Source organism: Lethenteron reissneri, chromosome 30, assembly GCF_015708825.2.
Source record: "Lethenteron reissneri isolate LAM-NWPU_2019-01 chromosome 30, ASM1570882v1, whole genome shotgun sequence".
In the NCBI taxonomy this organism is placed as follows: Eukaryota; Metazoa; Chordata; class Hyperoartia; order Petromyzontiformes; family Petromyzontidae; genus Lethenteron; species Lethenteron reissneri.
The window spans coordinates 3,233,288-3,259,221 of record NC_083808.1 but is presented as its reverse complement, the minus strand read 5'-3'; the positions used below and the strand labels follow the sequence as shown (position 1 = coordinate 3,259,221).

Here is a 25,934-nt window from a genome sequence, read left to right as displayed (position 1 = left end):
TTTGCTGCAGGCCAGGAGCGGGTGGGACGGGACTCCCAGTACGAGCAGGAGGGCAAGGTGCAGTTCGTGATCGACGCGGTCTACGCCATGGCGCACGCGTTGCACAACCTCTACCAGAAGCGGTGCCCGCGCCTCTCGGGTCTCTGCGTCGACATGGAACCCGTGCCCACCAAGGACCTGCTGGAGGAGATCCGCAGCGTCAGCTTCAACGGTCAGAGCCCTGCTCGCGTGCCGTGAGCCGTGCTGGAGCTCGCCTCCCGTAATGACCGTAATCGCGGCTATTTGCCCATAAAAGCCTCTCGCGCAGTTGTTTCCTGTAATGGTCTTGCATTACGGTGTTTTGGGCCAGTTCCTCGAAAGGTGTGTTGAGTTAACTGGGGTGAGCGGTAGAGGGGCAGCTATTTTTAACGCGTAGGCTTTCACGGCCAATAGTATTCATAATAAAGGTTTTTATGTTAGATCGCGAAACTCTAAATGTGCCGTAACCCTCCACCACCCGACACAGCCGTGCAATCACTTGTTCAAGCGACTGGTGGCAGAAGGATCTTCCCCATTACAGGGGGCTCTAGGGAGCACCTCTATGGAGTATCGTTGGTCAACTTTTCCACGCTGGTCTGATGTATTGTAAGAGGTGGGAGAACCCACACTTTACCCCGCCGAACACGACCTGCGTGACCTGTGTGTTTAATATCCGGCTGCGGGATGAGCTGTGACAGCGCAGTGGGTGCGCAATTGTAAGGTCGCAAGTTCAAATGTCAGTCGAGGGTGAACGTAACCTATCGTCACTATCGCCATCATCATCACTTTGGGGGCCGATAAAATAAGTGCCACTGTGTGAGGAGTCCCCATGGGTGGTCCTATGGAGAGACTAGCTGGGAATGTGGAATTTCCACCAAATGACTTAGGGCCACCAAATTGAGTTAAGTCCTTGCCCATTGCTTATTCGAGTAAGGGACACACTTTTACTTTGAATTGAATGTTTTTTTACAAATGTTATTTTATGCAATTTGCAATCCTGTGATGAATTACTTGGCATTGTTTTGTTTGTATTGGTTGCTGCCTATGCATACACACACACACACATCGATGTTATTCCTATGACATGACAACTGTGATTAACCTTGTTTATCCCCATGTCCCACTTTGTGAGTGAGAGAGAGAGGTGCAATATCTCAATAAGTACCACTTTGGTCGAAACAGAGGATAATAATAATAAAGAGCTGACGAAAATGACACCCTGCCCAATTTCAATTGGCAAATTGCAGCCGAACTCTTAGCAAATGCACCGAGACCGCCACACGCTTGGGCAGTTCCAAAATAAACAAAGACGAACGAACGAACAAAAAATCACAACTCATGTTTTATTAAACGAGCAACTGCTGCCGTGAAGTTCTATCGTCGCTCAGCTACGAGGCTGCTTTGCTCCGCCACTTGTACACATCTCACGCCTCGGCGTTGCTTATTTACGCCCCAATTTAAAACCGTCCCGTAAATAATATCTCAAATGCCTCCCGGGGACGAATTATTATTTCCTTTCAAATGTGTTTTTGTTTGTGCGTGGTTTTTGTTTTGTTTTGCTTGAACAACGATGTCAAATAAAATTAAAATAAAATTCCCGGCGCGGTCCGTCACCGCGGTTCGCAATCCTCGTCCCTCAACCGACGGGGGGGGGGGGTGAATCGTCGACGCTCGAGCAATCTCCCTCTCGCCTCCCCCTCCCCCTCCCCCACCCCCACCCACCGCAGGCAGCGCAGGGACCCCCGTGATGTTCAATAAGGACGGCGATGCACCAGGACGCTATGACATTTTCCAATATCACTTGCACAACACAAGCACGCCGGGCTACAACGTGATCGGAGAGTGGGTCAACCACCTGCAGCTAAATGTGAGGCTTTGGCAAAATTCAGAAAGGCTCCCGCTTTCCCGTGTTGATGTTGTGTTGTTGTTGTTGCTTGCCTTTGCCATTTGGTTCACCTTTAAATATATCTGTGAGAAATGTTACGGATAAGATATGTGATTTCACCCCCCCCCCCCTCCTCCTGCCCCCACCACCATCCCCTCCTGCTTTCAGTAATTGTATATTGGTTAAATTAAAAGGCGATGTTTATTTTTTCATGAACAAGAGAGAGAGAGAGAGAAAGAAATGTCAATGTCAGACCTCTGCAGTTATTTTAACATCTTGCTCCTCGAAAGTGCAACAGTTCATTTGTGTAAACATTTGCAAACACAAGTAAATACCCTGCAGGGAATAGCAAGATGATATTTTGATGGACTGAGATTTAGCTGAATTTGTTCATACTCTTGGGTTTTTCCATCAAGTCACGTAAATAAAAAAATAATAGATCACGACGTTTTGATCACAACACAAGCAATCGCCTTCAGGTGAGAGAGAGAGAGCTGCTAAGATGTGTCCATCCTTTCTACCGATGTTAACTGACTCTCTGAGTTGCATTACTAGGTTGGATGTCTTTGTATTGACAGGCTGGGTGTGCACTGCCCCAGCCTCTGTGGTTGGACAATCTCTAGTTCGACCCACCTACCTTGATGTGCCCTTCTCAGGCCTATATAGCAGCTTTTTCGCTCTCTCTCACCTGAAGACGATTGCTTGTGTTACGATCGAAACGTCGTGATCTATTATTTTATTTACGTGACTTGACGGAAATAATTAATTCCTGCAGTCACGAAAGCTTTAACTCAAGACTGAATTTGTTCAGACGTGCACGGATGAATGGAAGAAAGACAGTGATTGATGGGTTTTGCAGAATGTGGGGAATTGTTTCTTCCTATTAATTCGGCACGTGGTGTGTTTGCCAAACAACAGGAGCCCGGTGCTGTGTGCCATTAGACGAGCATTCGCATGCGGTGTAAATACGGGCATTAAAGCCTCGCACTAATTCCATTGATTGACGCTATTTTAAGTCATGATTCAATTGAGGAATATGTTCTGCTTTATCTGCTTTTCACTCATCATATTTTTCTGATTTCTAATGTTGTTTTCTGCTTCGTTTTGCCCAGTTTTTTTCACTTCATTAGCCTAACCGTAACCTTACCATACAGCGATCCTCACATTAATTGACCTCCGATTTAAAGCTTTCTTGGCTGCAGGGATTCATCTTCTTGGTTCTTTCGATAAAGTCACGTAGAAGGGAAATAATAAAATAATAAAAATAAAACAGAATAAAATACAATTCTCACGACGTTTCGGCCACAACGCAAGCAGAGTTGTGGCCGAAACGTCGTGAGAATTGTATTTCATTATGTTTTTATTATTATTTTATATTTCCCTTCTACGTGACTTTACCGAAAGAACCAAGAAGATGAATTGACTTGTTTCAACGCGCGGCGCTTACGTAACCTCACGAACCATCGCGAGCTCATTTTCGTCGCTCCATCTCCGCGGCGGCCGCAGTCACGTTGCTCGTCCCGGCGTGGACGCCCCGGAACCTCACAGGCCCATGCCCGCGGCCGCTGCCCCTCCCGTGCTTTTAGATCAGCGCGCTGCAGTGGGCCGCCGGGAAGCGGGAGCTGCCTTACTCTATCTGCAGCATGCCGTGCGCGTCCGGCGAGCGCAAGAAGAAGGTGAAGGGCGTGCCGTGCTGCTGGAACTGCGAGCGCTGCGAGGGCTACTACTTCCAGCTCGACGAGTTCAACTGCCACCTGTGCCCCTACAACATGCGCCCCAACGTCAACCGCACGGGCTGCGACGCCATCCCCATCGTCAAGCTCGAGTGGCACTCGCCCTTCGCCGTCGTGCCGGTCTTCCTCGCCATCCTGGGCCTCCTCACCACGGCGTTCGTGATCGTCACCTTCGTGCGCTACAACGACACGCCCATCGTGCGCGCGTCTGGCCGCGAGCTCAGCTACGTGCTGCTCACGGGAATCTTCCTGTGCTACGCCACCACCTTCCTCATGATCGCCGAGCCCAGCCTCGCCGTCTGCTCCTTCCGCCGCATCTTCCTCGGCCTGGGCATGTGCGTCAGCTACGCGGCGCTGCTCACCAAGACCAACCGCATCTACCGCATCTTCGAGCAGGGCAAGCGGTCGGTGACGGCGCCGCGCCTCATCAGCCCCGCGTCGCAGCTCGTCATCACCTTTTCGCTCATCGCCATGCAGGTGCGATTGCGTTGAAAGCGTGCGTTGCTCACGATGCGTGGCGTGCTCGCTTCTGCTGGCGCAAAAAAAAAAACGCTTTTGATCGTAAAGAGCCACTTCGTGAAACTGGTCAGGTTGTTCAAGGGACGGCACATTAATGTGGCATTGCTGAGATCCTGAGCTGAAATCTGGGTTTCAGCCACCGGTGATTGAATCGTTTTCTCAAACGTATAACGAGGTTTTATCCGAGTCAATGATGATTGCAAAAACAATTTAGCCATTGCGTGAAATGTGTTTCTTCACACTTGATTTGCCTAAATGCCAGCTCTGGATATTAACAATTTTGATTTGATTGCCATGCAATGAACATTTCTGTATGTAGCAGGGCATGTGGTCATGCGTGCTCTCCAGTATAAGGATGTGTAGAGCCGTTTTGTCAACCCACCACTGGATGATGGGCATCCCACGCTATAACCGCATGGGGGTTATTTGATTACACTTCACCACATGGAGCGTAGAACATGAGAGCATAGAAGTACATCAGAACAATGGATGTTTATTCCACTGCCCCATGCTGCCCGCAACATATCTCCACAGTAAAGTCACGTAGAATTGAAATAATAAAATAATAAAAATAAAACATAATAAAATCATTCTCACGAGACAGAGTCTGAATGACTCTGTCTCCTCGACAGACCTGTTCTCCACCTGAGGACGGCTACTTGCGTTGTGGCCGAAACGTCGTGAGAATTATTTTATTATGTTTTATTTTTATTATTTTATTATTTCAATTCTACGTGACTTTACCGAAAGAACCAAGAAGATGAATCCCTGCAGTCACAAAAGCTTTAAATCGAAACATATATCTCCACAGCCCTATAACAACCTGTTGGTCACTCATCCAAGCTCAATCAATGGTCATCCCAGCCTCTGAAAACTGCGATCCACCTTTGATAAGTTCCCCGGATAAAAACTGTATACGTGTGCAGAAAAAAATTGGCCACGTGGGTCAGCGGTGGAGTGAGCGGCTTGCAATTGGATGGTTGCGAGTTCAAATCCTGGTAGGGGTATGAATGACTAGTCCCATCATCCCTTCTTTCCGGGGGTCGACAAAACTAGCCCCAGTCTGTGCTGAAGTCAACATTGGTTGTCCAATGGAGCGGCTCACACCCACCCATAGGAATGTGGAATTACCACTACTGGCTCCGCATGGCTGGTATACACAGGAGATGGGCACAAATCCCTCCTCAATGCTCAACTGGACAGGAAATCACTTTGACTTGTTGAGCGCAAAACAAGTGATAAATCACAATCGCCACGCTCGTCAAACTGCAGATTCAAATAAAAAAATTAACTATTTTTTTTATTTTACAAGATAAGGCCCACTGAGTTATGTGGCTCTTTTTCAGCAGTCACCTGGCCCCAAATGATAGCTCAACGAAGTGGCTCATCGCGTGGAAATTTAAAGCAGCCAAATGCTCTGACCGCGTGACGTTGATCCACACGACCACGGGGAGAGAGACAAGCAAGCTCCAAATAAACAGCAGGCGTCAGGGTTGAACCCACCACCTCCTGTATACCAGGCGAGACAGTTAACATCTCGCCACCACCTGCCCGTCCACCCCGCGATTTTGTCCCCAGCTCCTGGGAGTGTGCATCTGGTTCGGGCTCACGCCGCCACACACGGTCATCGACTACGAGGAGCAGCGCTCGCAGGAGGCCGAGCTGGCCCGCGGCATGCTCAAGTGCGACATCTCGGACCTGGCGCTCATCTGCTCGCTGGGCTACAGCATCCTGCTCATGGTGACATGCACCGTGTACGCCATCAAGACGCGCGGCGTGCCGGAGAACTTCAACGAGGCCAAGCCGATCGGCTTCACCATGTACACCACCTGCATCGTGTGGCTCGCCTTCATCCCCATCTTCTTCGGCACCGCGCAGTCCGCCGAGAAGGTACGCGAGTGTGTTTGTGGAGCGGCGGTGGTGGAAAAGGGGGTGGGGCGGTGGGAGGAGGTCGGTGGGGTCGGTGGGGGCGGTGGGGTAGGGGCTGTTGGGGGTAGGTGGTGGGGAGGACAGTGAAAGGGGCTGTTGGGAGTGAGTGGGGGGGGAGGTGGAAGGGGGTCGTGGGGGGGCGATGGAGGCGGTGGGAGGGCTGTGGGGGGGGCAGTGACGGGGCTGTTGGGGGTGGGTGGTGGGGGGGGAGGGGGAAGGGGGTCGTGGGAGGGCGATGGAGGCGGTGGGGGGGCTGTGGGGGGGGGGGCAGTGGCGACGGCTGTTGGGGTGGGTGGTGGGGGGTGGAAGGGAGGGGGTGGTGCTGGTTTTACTCAAGCGGTGTAGTGGAGCGACTGAAGGCGGTGTTGATTTAGTCAGCAATTCTATTGGCTTTAGTATCGTTGGTAAAACATAAAAACCTGTGGATTTTTTTGTCAAACGTTATTGTGCAAATTTCGCTTGGTCATTAAAATAGAAAATGCTGACTAAATTAGCACTGCATTTAAGAGATAAGACGAGCCTTTAAATGCTCACCGAATTAACACTGTGTCCAATGTTAATTAACACTGTTATGCGGTGTTAATTTAAGTGCCTGGCAACGGTCTATTTGACAAAATCCCGCGCAGTCTTAATCATGTTGACTTTAACGACTGAAGGGAATCCACAGAACCAAGACTTTTACCAAAATTCCACGTGTGGTCACCGACCAGACCAGAGACGAACAAGACCAACATGCTGACTCGGTGAACACTCGGCGCAGGGCGCAGGGGAGGGGGGGCAGGGGAGGGGGGGCAGGGGAGGGGGGGCAGGCGAGGGGGGGCAGCCAATTGCCTCTGCGATGGCTTCGGGTGGTGCGGGGGATTCCGGAGAAGGATTTGCACTAACAGGGCACTCGCCTAACTACGTACGCAACTCTATAAGCGTCTTACAGCGACATCTCATCTCAACATGTTTGGGGGAGGGGGGGGCTTTCCCCCAACATGCTTCCCTGGACAGATTTGGACATACTCTTAGGTTTTTTCGGTAAAGTCACGTAGGTAAAAAATAAAAATAAAATTAATAAAAGTAAAATAAAAAATAACGACGTTTCGGAGGCAACACAAGCTTTCCGTCTTCAGGTGGAACCGTCACAGCACGATTGCTGTATCAAGTATAGAGAAATTTGGACACTTCTGCTGTCCGGATATGGCACTGCCTCCCTGGACACATTGTCGGCGAAATCACCGAGTCTGGTTTTTCAGGCCTTCAAATGCCGAGCATCACGCACACACGGGACACCTCCTGACTTCACCGCACGCCTTGTAGGGACTGAGTCTTTGAGCTGCAGTGAAGCAATGATCATGCCGGTTCGATGTACTCGTGTCTGAAATGGCTCTTGTTCACAATTGTACCCAATGACAAAAAAAACATCCAATGCCCTGTCGCGGTTTTAGCAAAGGCGACCCCCCAGTGGCAGCTGTCCCCTCTGCGGCACTGGTCTCCAAATGGGCATTGTCTCTGTCGGTGTGGGCCGAGGGGTGCAGAGAGGTTGGGGCTGATGGGGGCGTGGGGGGGGGGAGAAGGCGCCGAGGTGATGTCACTGCTGCTAAGTAGGGAGCAACACTCAGTGGCGTCTGGGTGGAGGACGAGTTGACAACTGACTTGGACACGTGAACAATACGGGTTCGACTCCTTCCCTGGCTCAGGTTAATATTTATCTGTTTTATGAACCTCTTCAGCTGCAGTGTTATTCGACTACATTGACGATTACCCCCTCGTACGTGTAAACAAAACATACTCATCACGTGTGCTATGAAGAAGGACCATTGCCCGAAACGTTGCCAATTTTATATTTGTCATTTTAAGCACCACAAATTAAAATACATTGTGTGTATTCGCTCTACGTAATCTGCTTTCCTCCCACAAGAAGAAAAAAAACGCTCCTTAAAAAAATAATCGCTTAAACGTCCAAGCGCAGGACCCACCTGGAGTAGAATCCTGAGGCTCGGCATTGTCCTCCTGGATAAACAATCTTGGGGCGCATTACCCCGTGACGCGTGCGTGATCGTTGTCAAGTAACAACGCCCGCACGACCAAGACGTGTGTACGTCCTGGGATTCTCGCCTTGAGGAGCTGCTCCGGTTTATCCCGAAAAAATGTGACTTCGTGAAAGGGCTGAGCAAAGCCAAGTCTGATTGCCGTGAACTTAACAGCAACAACAAAACCCACGAAAATTAATTGTCACCTTTCATCGCGTGATGTTTGTGTGTCAATGCGTTCGCTTCTCGAGCTTGAACAAAGGACTTGGCTGATTGATTGAGGATAATCAGTGGCATGTGTAATCAAGGGTTTAAGGCCTATCCAGGCTAATTACTGTTTTATGAAGTGATGGGAGCTGGGGGTAGTAGCTGCGACGCACTCGGCTCTGTTTTGAGGACAAATCTCTTCCTGTCAGGGTAGCTAATTAGCTAATTGTTATTCGGCACGATAAACAGAGAGACACAGAAGCCAGAGTACTGATTTTGAAATTCAGAATCGGTTCAGAATTGTTTTTTTTTGTTCTTCTGGAAAAATCCGATTTTCTATGAAGCTCTTTATTTTCCCAGACGACCATTTCGCTCACTTCCCCATCGCCATTCTCATCACCATCAGCCATGGATAATCCGCTGCTGGAAGCAGGCCACGCCAAGATGCCCTCCACCTCATGCTACGAGCTGATTTCATCGCTCCATCTCCTTGGTGGATGCCCTCTCAGGCGCTTTCCGTTCATTTTCCTCGACGCCCCAATATAATCGGTTTAAAAAACAAAAGAGAGAGACGGATGACAAAAAACATCCACTGCAACTCACCGGCGTGGTTGTGACCGTCGCTACTGCAGGAGTAGCCTTAAGCAATTATCGACATTATAATTGGTGTAAAAACTGCGTGTTAACCAGAACCACCCACCCCCTCCTCCCGCCAACGGCTGTGACATTCAGTGAACTTTCCAGGTTCGGGATCACGATCCGATTCAAGGATCGATTCTTGTGGTTCCTTCCTATTACTGCCTCATTGTGCCTTGATCGTTCTTGGTTGCAAAATCTCCTTTGCTCCCTTTTCTCCACGAGCTGAAATGTTTTGTCTGCTTCTACTTTGTTACATGTTTAGTAATGGCCCAATAGACTTTCAATATAGTGGCTGTCGGTTCATTACGCCAGTGCAGCAGTTAAAACAATGGTGCAACTTTCTTTTCACTAAAACAGTACTTTTTATTTTACCAGGTAAGGCTCACTGAGCTATTATAGCTCTCTTTCCAAAGCGACCTGGTCACAAATGATAGCTTAATGAAGTGGCTTATCAGGTATAGATTTATCGCAGCCTAAATACAATAAACACATGTTTCTAAATGCGGAGGGAAAAACTGGAGGACCCGGAGAAAAAACCCCTGACCTCGGGGAGAACATGCAGACTCCAAATGTGCAACAGGCATCAGGGTCGAGATCGAACCCACGACTTCCTGCACACCAGGTGAGGGAGTTAACATCTCGCCACCGCGGCGCCCCATTCGCCACCTTCCCCCCGCCTCTCTCCACTCAACGCGATAGCGAGGTAAACCAATCTGCAGGTCGCGTTGGGTGGGGTAAAGTGTGAGTTCTGCCAACCTCTTCCAAGACATCTGATGAGCTGTGGATGCGTAAGCCAAACGCCCTCTGGAGAGGAGTCCTCTAGAGCTCCCTATAGGGGAGGCCCTCCCACCAGCAGTGCAGTGAGCGAGAGATTGCAGGGCTGCACCTTTATCGTTTACCTTTACCATCAACGCTTGAACTGCGCGATTTGGACGTATGTGCGCTAATCGGAGGTGCCGGGGGGGAAGGACAACCAACTTAAAACAACAAATGAGTTTTCAATCTAGATTTAAAAGTGCACCGCTCCAGAGGATTCCTAACATCGGAAGAGGAAGAGCGCTCCGGACGGCCGCAGAAGCGCATCTGAAAGCGCCGCGCGATGCGGTGACCGCCTATTGTTCGATGGCGAGCCACAAGCCGGAGCCGTTGCGAGGGCGATTTGACGCGCGTGTCGTGAGCGCGTGAATCCATTTGTAGGCGGCAGGATCGTTACAAGCCGAGTTAAAAGCGCGCGCGAGCGCCGTAATGGGAGGGTCTCGAGTGGGTTCGCATCTCCATCACGTGGCCAATCAAGCATCCACAACCGGTCCCCTGCTGAGCGTCACGTGGGCGAGGTTGCTGCTAATTGTTCATTGGCGTTGTGCGATTTCCTCTTGAGGAATGGGCCAACGCCGCTGCCAACGCTTCCGCGAGCACAAAATGTAAAAGGTCGCAGCCCTGCAATTGCTGCCTCGCACCACTGCTGTCAGAAGAGGCTTGCACTAGAAGGAGCTTCAAGAGGGCCCCTACAAGAGGTTCTTTGGCCTACTCTTCCACAATGGTCACATTTCTTGGAAGAGGCGGGGGGGGGGTACCCATATTGTTCCCCACCACATGTAACCTGCCGATTTACTCACGTCGATTAACCCAATACACTGCTTGCTGGGTGGACAGCGGCTGAGATGAGTTTACGAAACGCTCGCCGTTGTTTTGACTGCCACGCCAGGAGATTTAACCTGCAAGTCCATTGAGTGTGCACTGCCCGTTACACCAACGGCGGCAAGCCGTCTTGATTTGCTCCCACTCACCCTGTGATTGCGTATTTTTGTTCTATCATTGATCTATTTTTGAGGAGGGCAGTAGCCTACTGGGTGCATCGCTGTCAACGGCCGACATTAGTGACCTACTCCGTTTAGCCAAATGGCAAAATGCGGTTTGATTTTTTTCACGAATGCGCGTTTAGGGAGAAAAAAGAGAGATTAAAGAACGTGTTCAATAAATGAATACGTGCAATGAAAGTAATTAGTTAATCTGTTGTACAAAGAACAATTTAAAATAGTTCGGAAAAGTAGGCGTGCTTGAGCCGCATGGCCATAGAAATGACATTGACAGATGGTCAAGAGTGGCAGTCAAGGAGCTGATCGCTTCCTGGAGGACTTCCTTCCACCGAGAAAGACGCAACGATGAAGTCAGCTGGTGTGCAGGAGCTGGGTGGGTCGTTCCATTGCAGGCTCGCGAGAGACGGTGGTGGCTTGCGGAGGGAAGCCTTCATCCGGCAGTGGACTGACCGTGGCTCATGATGGTAGTATTGACAAAGAACACAAAAAGCTGGCTACTGCTCTCTTGGTTTTCGGTGAGCGTGTGGATGGTTCTCGCTGGTGACCAGCATACATCATCTCTGGAGAAAATGTATCGCAGAACAATTTTTTCATTATTAATTTATGCATGTCTTTTACAGTTTGACGTGTGAATGGTAGCTGAGCTTGATGGAGCCTTAACGGCTGCGAATGGAAATTAAATTAAATTTAATTGCACGTGTGCAACCTTCTCTACCCTACGGGGATTCTGGATTGCTCTGGATTCCAGATGAAGTTTCACAAATTAATAAGCTAAAGCCTCTGCGCCAATATAGGGGTTTCTAACATCAACAACACGGGAATATACATGACGTGGCTTCATCGGTAGGGAGCGAGCGGCTCGCAATCGGAAGGTCGCAAATTCAAATCCCGGCTGGCGGATCGACTCAGCCCATCATCCCTCCACGGTCGATAAAAATAAGATACCACTTCATGGGGGAGGTCAACAACGGTTGTCCTGTTGTTGAGACTCGCTGCCGCCATAGGAATGTGGAATTTCCACCACCGCTTAAGCAGAGGGTGAGCACCGCCTCGATGCCCATTAAAGTTTGGAAATCACTTTGGCTTTGACAACGTGGTGGGGGGTCGGAGAGGGGGGCCTTACAAAACCGTGTGGCCCTGAGGGCAAGTCATCAGCCTGCCATTTGTCAGAAGGGCATCAGGTCAGCCCGGCTGCACCCACTTGCTCGTTGTCAAAACACCTCCAGACGCCTGGTGCCAAAGCGACCCGTCTACTGCGGGTGTGCCACGTCACGCAAACGCGCGTGTAGGCATTACGGGTGAGGCATGCACTTACAATCGCACGAATGCATTCTAATGCATGTTTGGCCGATCACTTCGGTACGCGCGGCTTTCAACGTGAAAGTCGTTTTTTTGTGAAGAAGGAAAGTGTTTGTGAGAGTAGCTTTGTTGTTGCCAATGCGGGCATTGTCACTGTGGAGCTTTGTGGTGAGCTTTTCATCGCGATTGGTTCAGAAGGGTGGGTGGGGGGGGGTTATAATTTTTGGGGGTGAAAACGCAGGAAATGTCCGCACACGGGTTTAATAAACCGGAGATGTAACAATTCCCGTGCAAAATAATAATAAAAATAATTAGCCTTTTCAGTCCACTGAATGAATGTAGTAATAAGCTATGCAAGCAGCCACCGTGCTACCCGTACCGTCGCGTTAACATTTACGAATGACAAAAATGAAAACAAAATTGGGGGGGATTTACAAAGAGGCAGACGGACAGGTAGACTAGGCATGGACGAGGGTAATTGTAATGGTGAAAAGGTGGATGGATGAGTGCGACGCTCACGTTGTGAGATCTCCGCTGCCTCGACGGACCTAGTGTGACGACAATGGCAGTGGTGCCACGATGTGAAGAGCGGAGCAAGTGGGGGGGGGGGGTGAAGACGTTGTAAAGGAGAGTCCGGACGTAACCGGCGTGGGAGATGTGGCCTGGCATCGCTTGGCTGTGGCTTACGAGGGCAGCAATAGAGGTCCAGGGCCCGTGTTGGTTTGCCGTTTATTGAACGAATGCTTTTACACAGATCATTGGATACGCATGGAAAATAAAGAAATACTATGTACCCTAAATACAAATTATAATTACGTATTTTTTTGTTATTTGGCGTACGTTAAGATTACTGTATCTTCCGACCGTGCTCCTCAAGCTGCAAATGTAATGAAGCCGTTCGGGCAGAGTATTTTCTTTTGTGTGTGTGGCTATCAAAGCCATGTCGTTGATCCGTCTCTTTGAGTAGCAATACAACCGCTGCTCGCTGACTGCGTGCGTGTGTGCGCGTGCGTGTGTGTACGTGTGTGCGTGCGTGTGTGTGTGTGCGTGCGTGTGTGTGCGTGTGTGCGTGCGTGTGTGCGTGTGTGTACGTGTGTGTGTGCGTGTGTGTGTGCGTGTGTGTGCGTGTGTGCGTGTGTGTGCGTGTGTATGTGTGCTTGCTGCGCATGGCCCGAGATATGAATCCGTCTCTGGTGTCATAAACCACTCACAGCTGGAGACATTGAATTAACCTCCTTATAGAGAGGGTGGGTTTGAAATTTTGAAGAAGGAAAAAAGATATCCAGGGATACAAAGCGATGCTCAGATAGAAGGAGGGAAAGGCAGTTTCTGCCAAAATGCTTTCATCAGAGCACAATGTGCCCTGACGATCATCAGCCATCATCAAAAGTTATATTTCTCTCGCCTCAAATTGAACGCGATTCATGTCGCCTATGTCCTCCTGATGCGGCAGCGGAGTGTGTGCTCTACGCTGTATTCTCCCTCGCCGGCGTCGGAAGGCCTCTTGCCCCGGGGGGGGGGGGTGAAGGGGGTCACGCATCGACCCTGCGACGCGCGCCACGAAGACTCCGCCAGCGACACAAGTTCCACTCGGGAACGATGCAGGGCACTCGCAAGCCGCGCCACCACCGACGTGCACGAACTGCGCGTTCAAACACTCGCCACGTCCGTCATCAACGTGGCCTGCATTGATTTCACCCTGCCCCCCCCCCCACCCCCACTCCGTCCTCGCCCACCTTCCGAATTGACGAATTGTGAGCGAGCTCGTCGTTTTGATCACAAGAGTCGCGTGGATGCAGGAGGTCACGCGAGCCGTTTACATTCGACGCACGCATTTAACTTGGCGATGGCACACCCTCGTACGCCTTCGAGGGCGTGTGACGTGGGCGTTTTGCGTTTGGGTTTTGATAGATGATCGCTGTACCGCTGTTCGTTAGAGAAACGTGTTTTATAGGCTAGTGTGTCAGGCAGTTGCCCTTCTTCAGAGGCATATGGTGTGGAGAGATTGACCGACTGAGTTATGGATCGGACTTCACAGTGCGGCGCTTTGAAAACAAGTCAATAGCGTTAGATTTTGATCACCTATCAATGAATACGTAAAACAATTTTTCAGTGGCCAACTAAGTCCAAAACAGCCCAAATTAACACGCAAAGTGATTACAAAAAAATATTACGTGACAGCATGAGACGTGCGTTATTGTACGACCTCACGAATACATTGCGGGTGTTACTTAGCGGTTATGGTGCTGGGCTACGAACCCGGTGACCCGAGTTCGATTCTCGCTCATGGCCAACATCAGTGACGATTATCTCAACCGGTCCAGGGCCTCCCCTAGGCCGACTCAGCCTCATACGAATACCTGGTGCGGTGTTTAAACAACGCCACTGGGGAGACAAAGGTGGCCAGGCACGGCGGTTTACCACCCACCCCCTCGTGTACTGTGCCTGGCTTCATAGGTGCTCACGAACAGCACTTGCCCCAACAGTCTCTTAAAGCCTTTAGAGGGGATCTTTGCCTTTCTGTAGACACACGTGTGTTCACACATAAATGTAAAAAACCAGCGCCGATGGTGATGCTGCTTATATTTTCTTCCATACCATCATTAATTACAAACGCCTCGAACTGGCTGCATTATGCAGAGCTTGCGTAAACAACTTAAGGCAACGGCTGTCACTTAAACATTAATTACCCTGCTCTCCTACAGCCGAGTGCCAACAAAACAACAAACTTGGCACATTTGAATGGACAGACTCATTCGTTTTAAGTGCCATTGAAACACGTAGCGCGCTCAACGCAAAATGGTAATCCGTCATAATCTTCGCATACTCTGCGAAATTCCTGCACAGTGGCACCGTGCATACCACCGCCACTCCGTTTACCTCCCTTGGTGGTGGCAAGAATATATATAGTGTAGTGTGTGCCGCATAGTATCGGCACACAGCTTGCCATTGTATTCGGCTATATGTTCACGGCAAAGAAATCAAGATTAAGAGCATTGGACACCTGCACCACGAAGGTAAATATATGATGGCTGAGTTTAAGCCAATATGGACTGAGCTGTGGGTTTCCCCATCTGACAGTCAAAGAAAGGTGCATTTTGTCGGGCAATTTTGGCTTCGGACGTAGCCTGTAATCTCTGGAGGCAGCGAGGGTTTGGTGACTCACACGGATGTTGTTGTTGTTGCTAAACTCCATTCCCGTGGGCGCCGAGGATACGCCATAATCGGGCTCGCCAGGAGAATGCAAACGTGGACTCATCTGTATCTGGATGGAGTGTTGTTCCGCCTGGACGCGTGGATTTTTGGGGTGCCGCGGTGGCGAGATGTTAACTACCTCACCAGGTATACAGGAGGTCGATCCCGGGCCTGACGCCTGTATATTTAGAGTTTGCGCGTTCTCCCCCATGGTCGCGTGGATTTATCTACGCATCCTCCGATTGTGTCCTCCACATTTAGAATCAACGTGCGTTTCAAGTACAGCATTTGGCTTCTGTAAATGTCCACGTGATAAGCCGAATCGTTGAGCTGCCATTTGTGGCCAGGTCGCCTCTGAAAAAGATCTGCATAGCTCAGTGGGCTTTTCCTGGTAAAAAAAAAAAAAGATAGCGTTGTTTAGCATTCTCCAGGTACTCCGGTTTCCTCCAACATGTAAAAACGATGTAATTGGCTGATAACTGCTTCATATACAGAGGACTGCAGAGCACGGGGTCTGGCTGCCGCATTGCGGCTTGTCTGTGGTTCCTCTCTCTGTTCGAGAGTGAGCGATTAGCGTGTGGCGGTGCGTTGTTGTTATTGTTGTTGTTAAGTGTTATGAAACTGCATTTCTAAAACTGAATGCAATACTTATCATGAAAACATGAGGCTCCCTTAATTTACTTCCATTAAAATTAAGGGGATATTTTGGCAATTGCACACAAGTGCAACAAAAAAATACTCACCACATGACTCATTAACACTGCCTTACGACACCAAAACAAAATCGTCGGATGACATTTCAGGAAAACATTTCAGGAAATGTCCCTTCTTCACAGCAGAGGGCAAAGAGATTGACTGTACGATAGTTGAACATTTTACTTGACAATGTGGGGTCTTGGGACAAGCGAGCCTGACAATTTCTCAATTTTGAATTCAAACGTGAACGATATTCAACGTGCTGCTCATTGTCTACAAACCATCGCCCCCTTACTGGCAAACTATTGCCCATTTGCAGGCTGGTGTTGAGTTAATATTGAGCTTTCCCTGTGCTGCATAGGCACAGGGACAGCTGCCAGTTGGGTCCCCTTCGCTATTCTTAGTTTTTTTCGGTAAAGTCACGTAGGTAAAAAATAAAATTTAAATTAATAAAAGTAAAATAAAAATCACGACGTTTCGGAGGCAACACAAGCTTCCGTCTTCAGGTGGAACCGTCACAGCACGTAAAGAGAAATTCTAAGAGACCCGTCCTTGTATATATACTGGTTGAGGGGGGGATGAGCCAAGGTAGGCACCTGGGTCGGAGTTGTGTATTATTGTTGTTGTGAGGTTGGTGCGGCTGAGGCTGCTGCTAGGAATGAGCCTTTGTTGTGCAGACTGGTTGAACTGGGAGGTGCCTTTGTTATGTAGATGAAACAGCCCTTTGCTATGTTGCTGGGTGGGTAAAACTTAAAGCAGGAAACCAGTGTGTGAAAAAAGAAGCTAAACATGATAAAACAAAACTGTCTGTCTATCAGTAAACTGTACGGTAACTAAAGAATAGTGCCTGTCAAATAAGATGGTCCAAATATGTGTAGTTAAAACTTTTTTGCATGGTTAATAACATCCTTCCAATGATTACTCAGTTTGTACCCATGATCACGGTTGAAATTGTCTGTGTTTGTATATTTGATGGCTTCGTGTACAAACCTTTGATGGTAGCCAGGAGGTTTGCAGAGTACCTTGGTCTCGGAAAAGACAATCTCATGAGAGCCCACAGCGTTGTAGCAATGATCGGCAACGGCGGAAGAATCGCTAAATTGTGGCAGGACGTCAGAATGGTTGAGATGAGATGTAAGGTGCATTTAGTAGCGGAGGCAATTAAGTGCCCTATAAATGCAAATCCTTATCCTCGATACTTTGTATTTTTATTCAGTAAAAGGTAAAGCAATCGTAAACAAAACTTAGACAAGGCATAGTTGTGGTAATCCCTTTGATCCAGCTTTGGGAATTAAAACTTAATTGGTCGTGGTAATGTTCGTGCGGCTCCCAAGCAATGTGACCACCACGTCATGGGTTATCACCACAAATATAAAACAACGGTGAAAGACGGTGACTTTCTGGTAACTTAACTTTACGTTAATTCTAATACGGCCAAACGAACATCCTGCGGAACGTTCCAGCACCTAAGCGTGCCCAGATTTATTTATTTCTGAGTGCTCGAGAAAAGATAAAAAAAAATATGCGGCTTCCGCTCTAATAAAAGACAATCCTGCAAGCCCTCACTTTTATTAAATATGCCCGCTCTTAAGCCCTTCAATAAATAAAAGTGGCTCCCCAAAATCACTTTAAGCCCCACGGGCCAGGGCTCAAACACAACCGTTCGTGGCCGGGCACCGTCCCCACCGCACTTCACGTGGTAATGGCCTCGCCGAATTATTGCTTCCACTCGCCCATTAATTCGCTCCCTCTCACACCGAGACCACAGCGGCGGCGGCGGCGACTGCACCATTAGCCGCTCGTGCCCAAGGTTCTTCATTAACTGCGCAACGCCCCTGTAATTGCCTCAAGCACGTGGGCTTCATCTTATGCCAACTCAGGACCCCTCCACCCACCCACCCACCCCCGGGTTATATTCAGCTTGCGCGCCGGCTAATGTGCCGTCCCCCTTGTAACCCACCCGCCCGCCCGCCCTCCGCCTTTGAGTAAGTCATTGTTGTTGTGTTGAAATACAGCATTTATATATTGAGTTTGTTTTATATATATGCAATGAAAGCTTCAGCTTGTGACGCTGTTCCGCCGCACGGGCGTTCGTTCGTCGCTCTCGTAGAGAGAGGGAGCGGCTCGGATGCATGAGGAGGAAACGCAGACGAGCGGCAAGGCCAGGCGGTGAGCCGGTGCTAGCAATTGCCCAAGCTCTGCGGTCCTCAATATATTCAGATGGTTTCAGCCCATTAATTTCGTTCACATCTATGTCCGTTTGTGCCAAAGTTAATACTGATGGTCAATAATAGTAATAATGATAATGACTTCAGTGCTTTATCAATCTACTGCGGGATGAAGGCCTCACCACTCATTCTGGCCAGAGGGGTTGTCTGGGTGGAGCTAGAACCGGATTTGATTATCATTTGCCACTGATGCAAGCCGTGACTGGTAATAAAACTTAGGTTTCTGGCTTCACATTGCAGCGCGCAGTGAGAACCACTGTGCCACGGTTACCTCCAATGCCAAAGTTTACAGGTACATATATATGAACATCTAAAATGTATAGCTATTGCAGTGTGTGAACATCAATGACGGAGAGACAAAGATGGTCACGTGCAGTGCTGGTCAATAAGGTATACATATCACAGTAGATCTCGTGGACGATATGTATGGGAGTGCTATTGGTGAGTCCTATTATCCTCATCTCAATAAGGCCTCCTTCATCCAGCAGTGGATATATCGTGGCCGGATGATAATGCCCCTGAAAAATTCCAGCCGCCCGCGAAATTGTTTTTGCGGATGATAGGACGAAATTGCGAAGCGGCGACTCCTCCTGTAGGCGACAACTTCCCGGCAACTCCTCTCACTCGCGGATGAACGGTGATAATCACGCAACATTTGGTCAGTGGATAACGGAAAAATTGCAGATCGGCGCAGGCTCGTGGATAATTGAAAGAGCGGATAATAGGGCCACAGGCAAGCGGCCTTTCATTGTGACTCTGAGTTTGCCGAAAAATATATGAATGCATGGTGAACCAGAGTCACAGTGCACGAGGAAGCAAAGGCCAGTGCTGAATGAGAGAGGCCTAATGATGTCCCGGCAGAATCTGGCAAGTTGCCAGCATTACGCGATGCTCTGTCGGCTTTGAGATTTCGAAACGTTTCTTTTGTGTCTTGATGGGACTGATATCATCATGAGGACATAATTGGGTGATTATCTCCCACCAAAATAAGCTGTTAAAATTAATAATTTTTTCTGGGTATTTACAAATGACCATGAAACCATGAAATGTGCTCATAAAAGCAATACCATGTCTGCTGCCTTCAAAGTCGGTTCACACTAAAATGCTTCTGCCAATAACATCGGCAATCATAACCACATTTATTCCCACTGCCTCAACAGCGCGAGACATGTGTGACTTCAGGTGCCTTAAAAGATTACGGTGGCTGATAACACAAGCATTTATCACAAACAATGCCATAGTAGAGGAGGTTGGCACACTGATTCGAGCATTGTGATTTGAGCCGAGGATTCTTGAGTTTGCGTCACGCCACATGGTGAGTGACATCTGAACAGCCAATCGTGGATGCCTCCTTTCAGCAATCTGCACTGGACGAGTGTGGTGAAGTATGGTCAGACAAATTCGCTTGATCGACGCTGCTGAGAGAGAGAGGCAAAACGGTGTTAAATTAAGATTTTAAAAAAATGTTTTCAAGCATTTAGGCTTTACCATTTTGTTCAAGCAAGCACTAATGCGCATTTAACTACCTAGTGCATGTAACCAGTTATTGAAGAATGTTTCTGTGACCTTTTTGAGCATCGCAAGAGAGTCGAGCAAATAAAATATTCCTAAAATTTAAACCAGAATTGAGCGGCGTTAGCACGCGGACGGCGATAGAGTGCGAACGGATAGAATGTGGCGACGTCGCTGATGCGAGACGATCAGCGCACGTGGCATGCTTGCTGAGCCTCCCAAACGCTTGGGCCCTTGACTCGCCCCGCGCGGAACGGGTCTGCGTGCGGGATGTCTCACCGTGATGGGCCCTGCTCCGAGATAGCGCCTTGTCACCGGGTCTCGCATTTCAATTCGTTCCTTCGTGGGGGAAATTGAAAGCCTAGCGGCAACGGAGGCACCCGGGGTAAGCTCGTTTAGGAAGCTAGCAGCCCTGATACATTTTGTGATCGTGTGTGTGCGAGTGTGTGCGTGTGGGAGCAGGAGTTCAACGGCTAGCGCACTGCGCTATGAATGCGACCACACGAGTTTGATTCCCTCTCACGGCCAACACTAGTGACGACTATCTGAACCGGTCCTGTGCCCCCCTAGTGCGACTCAGCCTCAAATGGGTAACTGGTTGTGATGTGTAAACATCGCCACTGGGGAGACAAAGGCGGCCGGGCGTGGCGCAGGCCACCCAGCTCCTCGTGTGCTGTGCCGGCCTTCATAGGTGCTCGCTAACAGCACTTGCCCCAACAGTTTGTTAAGCCTATACGGGGGATCTTTTGGCTTTTTGCGTGCGCGAGTGAGTTTGCATGTGCGTGAGTGTGCGAGTGTGTTTGTGTGTGTGTGAGGGCGCGCGTGGGTTTGTGCATGTGTGAGAGCGCGAGTGTGTTTGTGCGTGTGTGAGTGGGTTTGTGCGTGTGTGAGTGCGCGAATGGGTTTGCGCGTGTGTGAGAGGGTTTGCGCGTGTGTGAGGGCGCGAGTGTGTTTGCGCGTGCAACTCCGTTTTTCCGGGGCTTTGAATTACGGTCATGGGGGCCGCATGCCATTTTGCTTTGGAGAGAGCGCAAGCCCTCGACCTCCAGCAACCATTCACGTGCCCAGGGGAGTAGAAAATGAGTCACATTTATATAACATCGCAAAGGGCAGCCAGTGAAATAAGTTCGCCGGTATTTGGAGCGTTTGGCTGCATTTGTAAATGCCCGCTGCATGCAACATTCACTCCATTCATATTCGATCATTTTCAAAAAGCAAGCTGTCTGCAATGCACACACACACGCTGCACATTTTCTGCAGGCGTCAGAATTGCTTTCATGCTCTCGGTTTTCGTGGCTGTGCTGTTCGGCTCTCCACTGTGTTTTCTGGTCGTATTGTGCATTGTTCGGCACAACATCTGATGTTTCGCTCCATTTGGGTGGCAAGGTGGCCAAAGCGCGAACACTTGTGCCTCACAGCAAGACGTGCCAGGGTTGGATTCCTCACTCAAGCATCTTTCTACGTGGAGTTTGTATGTTCTCAGCCCCCTGATCTGTATGGGTTTCCTCTGGGATCTCCAATTTTACTTCAATCGATACTACTGGTATGAACTGGTATTGTTCAAATACAGCAATGCAAAAAAAATGTACCTGCAAATTTACAGATTTTTTTATTTTTATACGTAGCAACATTGTGCCCGGCTACAAAAACTTGGCAGAAGCCTCTGGAGCAGTGGTGGGAAACCTTCGGCCCAGGGGCCGCATGCGTCCCGTGGAGTCCCTCCTCGTGGTGGCCTTGTCTCGGTGTCTCTAGGGTGATGTTTGGGTCATGATGAGTGCACCAGCGCCATGTCGAGCCTGCGGCCCACTGAGGTGGAGGGCACCTCGCGTGGCCCGAAGACTCGTCTGGGTTGCCCATCACTGCTCGACACTATACACTACACTGTTTGGTTCTTTCGGTAAAGTCACGTAGGTGAAAATAAAAATATATAAAAAATACAAAAATAATAAAAAAAAATTGCCTCCGAAACGTCGTGATTTAATTTGATTATTTTTATTTTTTATTTTATTTTCACCTACATGACTTTACCGAAAGAACCAAAGAGTATGGATCGTTGCAGTCACGAAAACTTCAAATCTAGAACTCTACACTATATTCTGCATACTACACTACACACTATACACTACACTATACACTACACTATATACTACATACTAGACCACACACTATACACTACTCTATACTTTACACTACACTCTATACTACACACTACACTAAACTAAACACTACACTCTACACTACATTATACACTACACTAAACACTATACATGCCACACACTTTTCACACTATACACTACAACCGTGGTGAGCTACCTGCGTCGCATGGAGCCCCTCGTGGTGGCCTCGGTGTGTCCAGGGGTGATGTGTGGTGGTCACGATGTGTGCACAAGCGCGATGTGCAGCTTGCGGCCCGCTTAGGGCTAAGCAGGGCTGCTCGCGCGGCCCAGCAACTCCGCCTGGATTGCCCATTACTGCTTTGGAGTCATGGGGCTCCGAGGCTTTCCCAGGTCAACAAACGTATTCGTAAATAATAATAATAAGTAAGAAGCTTTGGCAGGAACTGAACGTCGGATTGTCGTGCATGAAAAACACGCAGGCACAACTTCAGTATGGATCGGTGAGATAAAAATTGCTTCAATTATTTATTATATTTTTATATATTGTTTTGGAGCACGCTCGTTATGCACAAGTGCAATTAGTGCTCATTCACGACAACCGAGACTCTTTGTTTTCCACTTCAGTGCGCACATTATAATCCTCGTTTGGCGTAATCAACAGATTGCACGGTTGGTCAGCTCTAAAGGTCGAGAAACGATATGCAATTTAAATTAGCCGGAGAATATGCCCCACACGCATATCACGGGGGGCAATGCAAAGTTGCGAGCGACGCTTATAAAACTGCATTATTAAGGGGGGTATAATTGGAAGCGGTAATTACTTCCCTCCGTGCTAGCGTAATTGATATTACTGCGTGGTTACAACGTGCCGATGGAAACATTCCTCATCAAGCCCATCTTCGGAAATCCAAACGGATTGTGTTTGCCGCAGGCTGCGTGGAGCTCTTCCCGTGCGCACGGAAGCACCAACGAGCCGGCCCCCCTCGCCCCCCGTGCCCAATCACCGCTGCGATTGTTCTCGCTGTTGCTTCATGCTTGAACAACAACCTTTGCCTTCCTCAACCTCGATAATTGTTTTTTTACCCTTCCATCTGGCAACAAAACTGACACCTTTTTTACAAGGAGTCATGTTTGCATAGACCAAAATACCTGCAGTCATAATGCAAACAAAACACATAACTCTGATAATGTGCCTTTTGGCGTCTTTTGGCGTCATCTGGTCCAACCCATGTGAGACTAGGCTCTAAGGAGAGCTGTCTCGGGTGTGGACCAATCATCTTCAAGGACAGTGCACATTATCAGAGTTATGTTTTTTGTTTACATCATGACTGCAGGTATTGTGGTCTATGCAAACATGACTCCTTGTAAAAAAAGGTGTCAGTTTTGTTGCCAGATGGAAGGGTAAAAAAACAATGATCATATTTTTTACTGGCAAATGAGGTTGATGCCGTGGAACCGAAGAGGCCTCTTCCCTTGCCGCACCCTCTGCGCCGATGCCCTCCGCAGACTGCGCTAATTCATTCGTGCGCCACCGATCATCGCGGAGAAACCCTTCAATCTTTTCCGTTTTTTTTGTGTCGCTCCCCCTTCGGCATTTCCCAACTTTAGAATTCTGCTCAACGCAGGTGGCTTATACTTGCTTTTGTTTGTTCGCTTAAATTCTGCTCGCACGAAAGGGGAGCATATTATCCCGATGATTTTCTCACTATTGGCGTCAGGACTCTAATTAATCTTCTTGGTTCTTTCGATAAAGTCACGTAAAAGGGAAATAATAAAAATAAAACATAATAAAATACATTGTATAAAACATAATAAAATACATTGTATTTTATTGTTTTATTTTTATTATTTCCCTTCTACGTGACTTTACCGAAAGAACCAAGAAGATGAATCCCTGCAGTCATGAAAGCTTTAAATCGAGACTCTAATTAATTTTAGCTTTACCAGGTAAGGCCCACTCGACTATATATCTCTTTTCAGAAGCGACCTGGCCACAAAATTATAGCTGAACAAAGTGGCTTATCATCGTCTGGAAATTTAAAGCAGCTAAAAACTCTATAAACGCATGTTTCTAAATGTGGAAGGAAAAACCGGAGGACCCGGAGAAAAATCCACTCGATTACGGGGAGAACACGCAAACTCCAAATAAACAGCATTCTTTAGGGTTGGGATCAAAGCCACGACCTCCTGCATACCAGGCGAGGGAAATGACATCTCGCCACTGCGGCTACCCCTTTAGGACTTTATCGCTGGTGGGAGTGGTGAGGAGTGGTTGGCATGGGCCCTGCTGCAAGGAATTGAAAGGCCCCGCTACCCTCTATGTAGCGTGGTGCCGAAGTAGCCTTCGCACCAGGCGAGATAGAGGGACGACACGTGGTGCAAGAGATTCAATAGGCCTCCTGTACCTGGTGCAGTTGCACCGCCGAAACACTCGAGGGCTGTGCAACTGGCTGAGGGGTCTGTTTATACGATGGCCTTACCGACCATTTTCTCCTCGCGTCGATCACGTAGATTTTGGTGAAAGTGCAGGATGAGCGGGAGAGAGAGAGCGCAGTATGGCAGATGGGGTCGCGAACCCCATCAGTGACGACCTTTAATTATTATTCCCTGATAAGTGTGGGGCCTTCAACGGCTACTCGCGTTTAACACGCAAAACACGCCTTCAGATGGAGTTGGCCAAACATGAGCCAAAAATATTGCTCAGGAGAAGGCTTGGAACTCGACGATGGATTTCTGATTAAGACTTGGTGAGGTAATTTTATTTTTATTCTGGATAGATAATAAATTAATGACAATATCAGACTCAGCGGCCTTACTTTTAAAAGGGCAAAATCTAATCAAGTGCAAGAGCGGACAGCTCCCGCAGACGATGAACGATTCCCAGAAAGCGAGAGAGGGGGGGAGAGAGAGAGACCTGCTTTTCTCCTTTTCTGTCGTTTGTCGCTGCGATTGTGAAGCTCTCGGTGTCAACAAAACTTGGACTGTCTAGGATAGTCCAGATGTCTTGTGACCCCCCCCCCCCCATTTAATTCCCTAAAACGTAATATATGCTTTTTTAAAGTAAGGTTTATTCACAACAGAAATGAATGTGCAAAGGAAGTCAAATGTTAGGGGTCAATTAATTGATTGTGACTCCAAGACACCTGGACCACGATGTATAGTCCAGCATCCAAAATCTCGATGTGGGCATGATATATGGATGGGAAACATTGACGTTGACAAAGAAATTGAACAGAAGCTGCAAGGTGGAGAGGTGCGTGCTGTGTATTAAACTATGACGTCCAAAAAAAAATAAACGCACGAATCAGAGGATATTCGCAATAAAAAGACATGGCATTTACTGCAAATGGAAGTAAGGAGACTTTAGCAGGACACATTTTGCCAGACGGGATGACGGCCACTGGTCGAGACTAATGCCGGACTGGCAATGAAAAGACATGGCATTTACTGCAAATGGAAGTAAGGAGACTTTAGCAGGACACCTTTTGCCAGACGGGATGAAGGCCACTGGTCGAGACTAATGCCGGACTGGCAGCAGCAGCAACAAGAAAAGTGGAGTGAAAACACCCGAGGACACGTCCTGCTGGGAGACGGTGCGATGAGATCGTCTCACGTGCAGGAGTTCGCTGGGGATTGCTGCGTTGCGAGAGCCACGAGCGATGGGTAGAGCTTGTGAGAGAGAGAGAGAGAGATCTTCATCCAGCCGTGGACTGATTGCGGCTGTAGGCCGGTAAATTTTCAGTGCTGGTGAGCTGCTGTTTTTTTGTTCCCAATGTTTCCGAGGCTTTTTTTTGCTGCCGTCTCTGTGAAGATTCCTTGGCTGGCTTCAAAAATTAAAGCACACACGATGGTGATGATGATGATAATAATAATAATAAAAGATAGACTTAAAGATAATTCTGGGTTTTTGGTGGAATCAGAACTAATTGCTTAGTCATTGGGCGGCATTCCTCTTGCACGCGCCGCTTCCTCTGCCTCGCTCAAGCAACCGGAACCCCCAACACGAACGCCTCTGAATGCGGCTCTGAGGTATAATATTTATGGTTTTCGCAAAAGGTTATTTGGCACGAGACAGCCCCCGTCCCCTTTGCGCGCAGGTGAGCTGTGTCCATCAGACGTCGT

At 48.6% G+C, this 25,934-nt stretch overlaps 1 protein-coding gene across 6 annotated transcripts in view; it reads left to right on the top strand.

Moving 5' to 3' along the window:
• The window catches only part of GRM8 (glutamate metabotropic receptor 8), a 120,256-nt gene that overhangs the window by 67,699 nt on the left and 26,623 nt on the right, over nucleotides 1-25,934 (top strand). For 3 of the 6 annotated variants that reach the window (XR_009755942.1, XM_061562823.1, XM_061562822.1), the window contains exons 7-10: nucleotides 11-211; nucleotides 1,746-1,885; nucleotides 3,495-4,113; nucleotides 5,734-6,045. Coding sequence is in view for 4 of the 6 variants with exons in the window: in XM_061562823.1 (XP_061418807.1) it covers nucleotides 11-211; nucleotides 1,746-1,885; nucleotides 3,495-4,113; nucleotides 5,734-6,045 (1,272 nt within the window). In the remaining 2 variants the exon portion in view is untranslated. Of the gene's footprint in view, nucleotides 1-10; nucleotides 212-1,745; nucleotides 1,886-3,489; nucleotides 4,114-5,733; nucleotides 6,046-25,934 lie in introns of all 6 variants that reach the window. The other 3 variants (XR_009755943.1, XM_061562825.1, XM_061562824.1) reach the window with 1 other exon arrangement.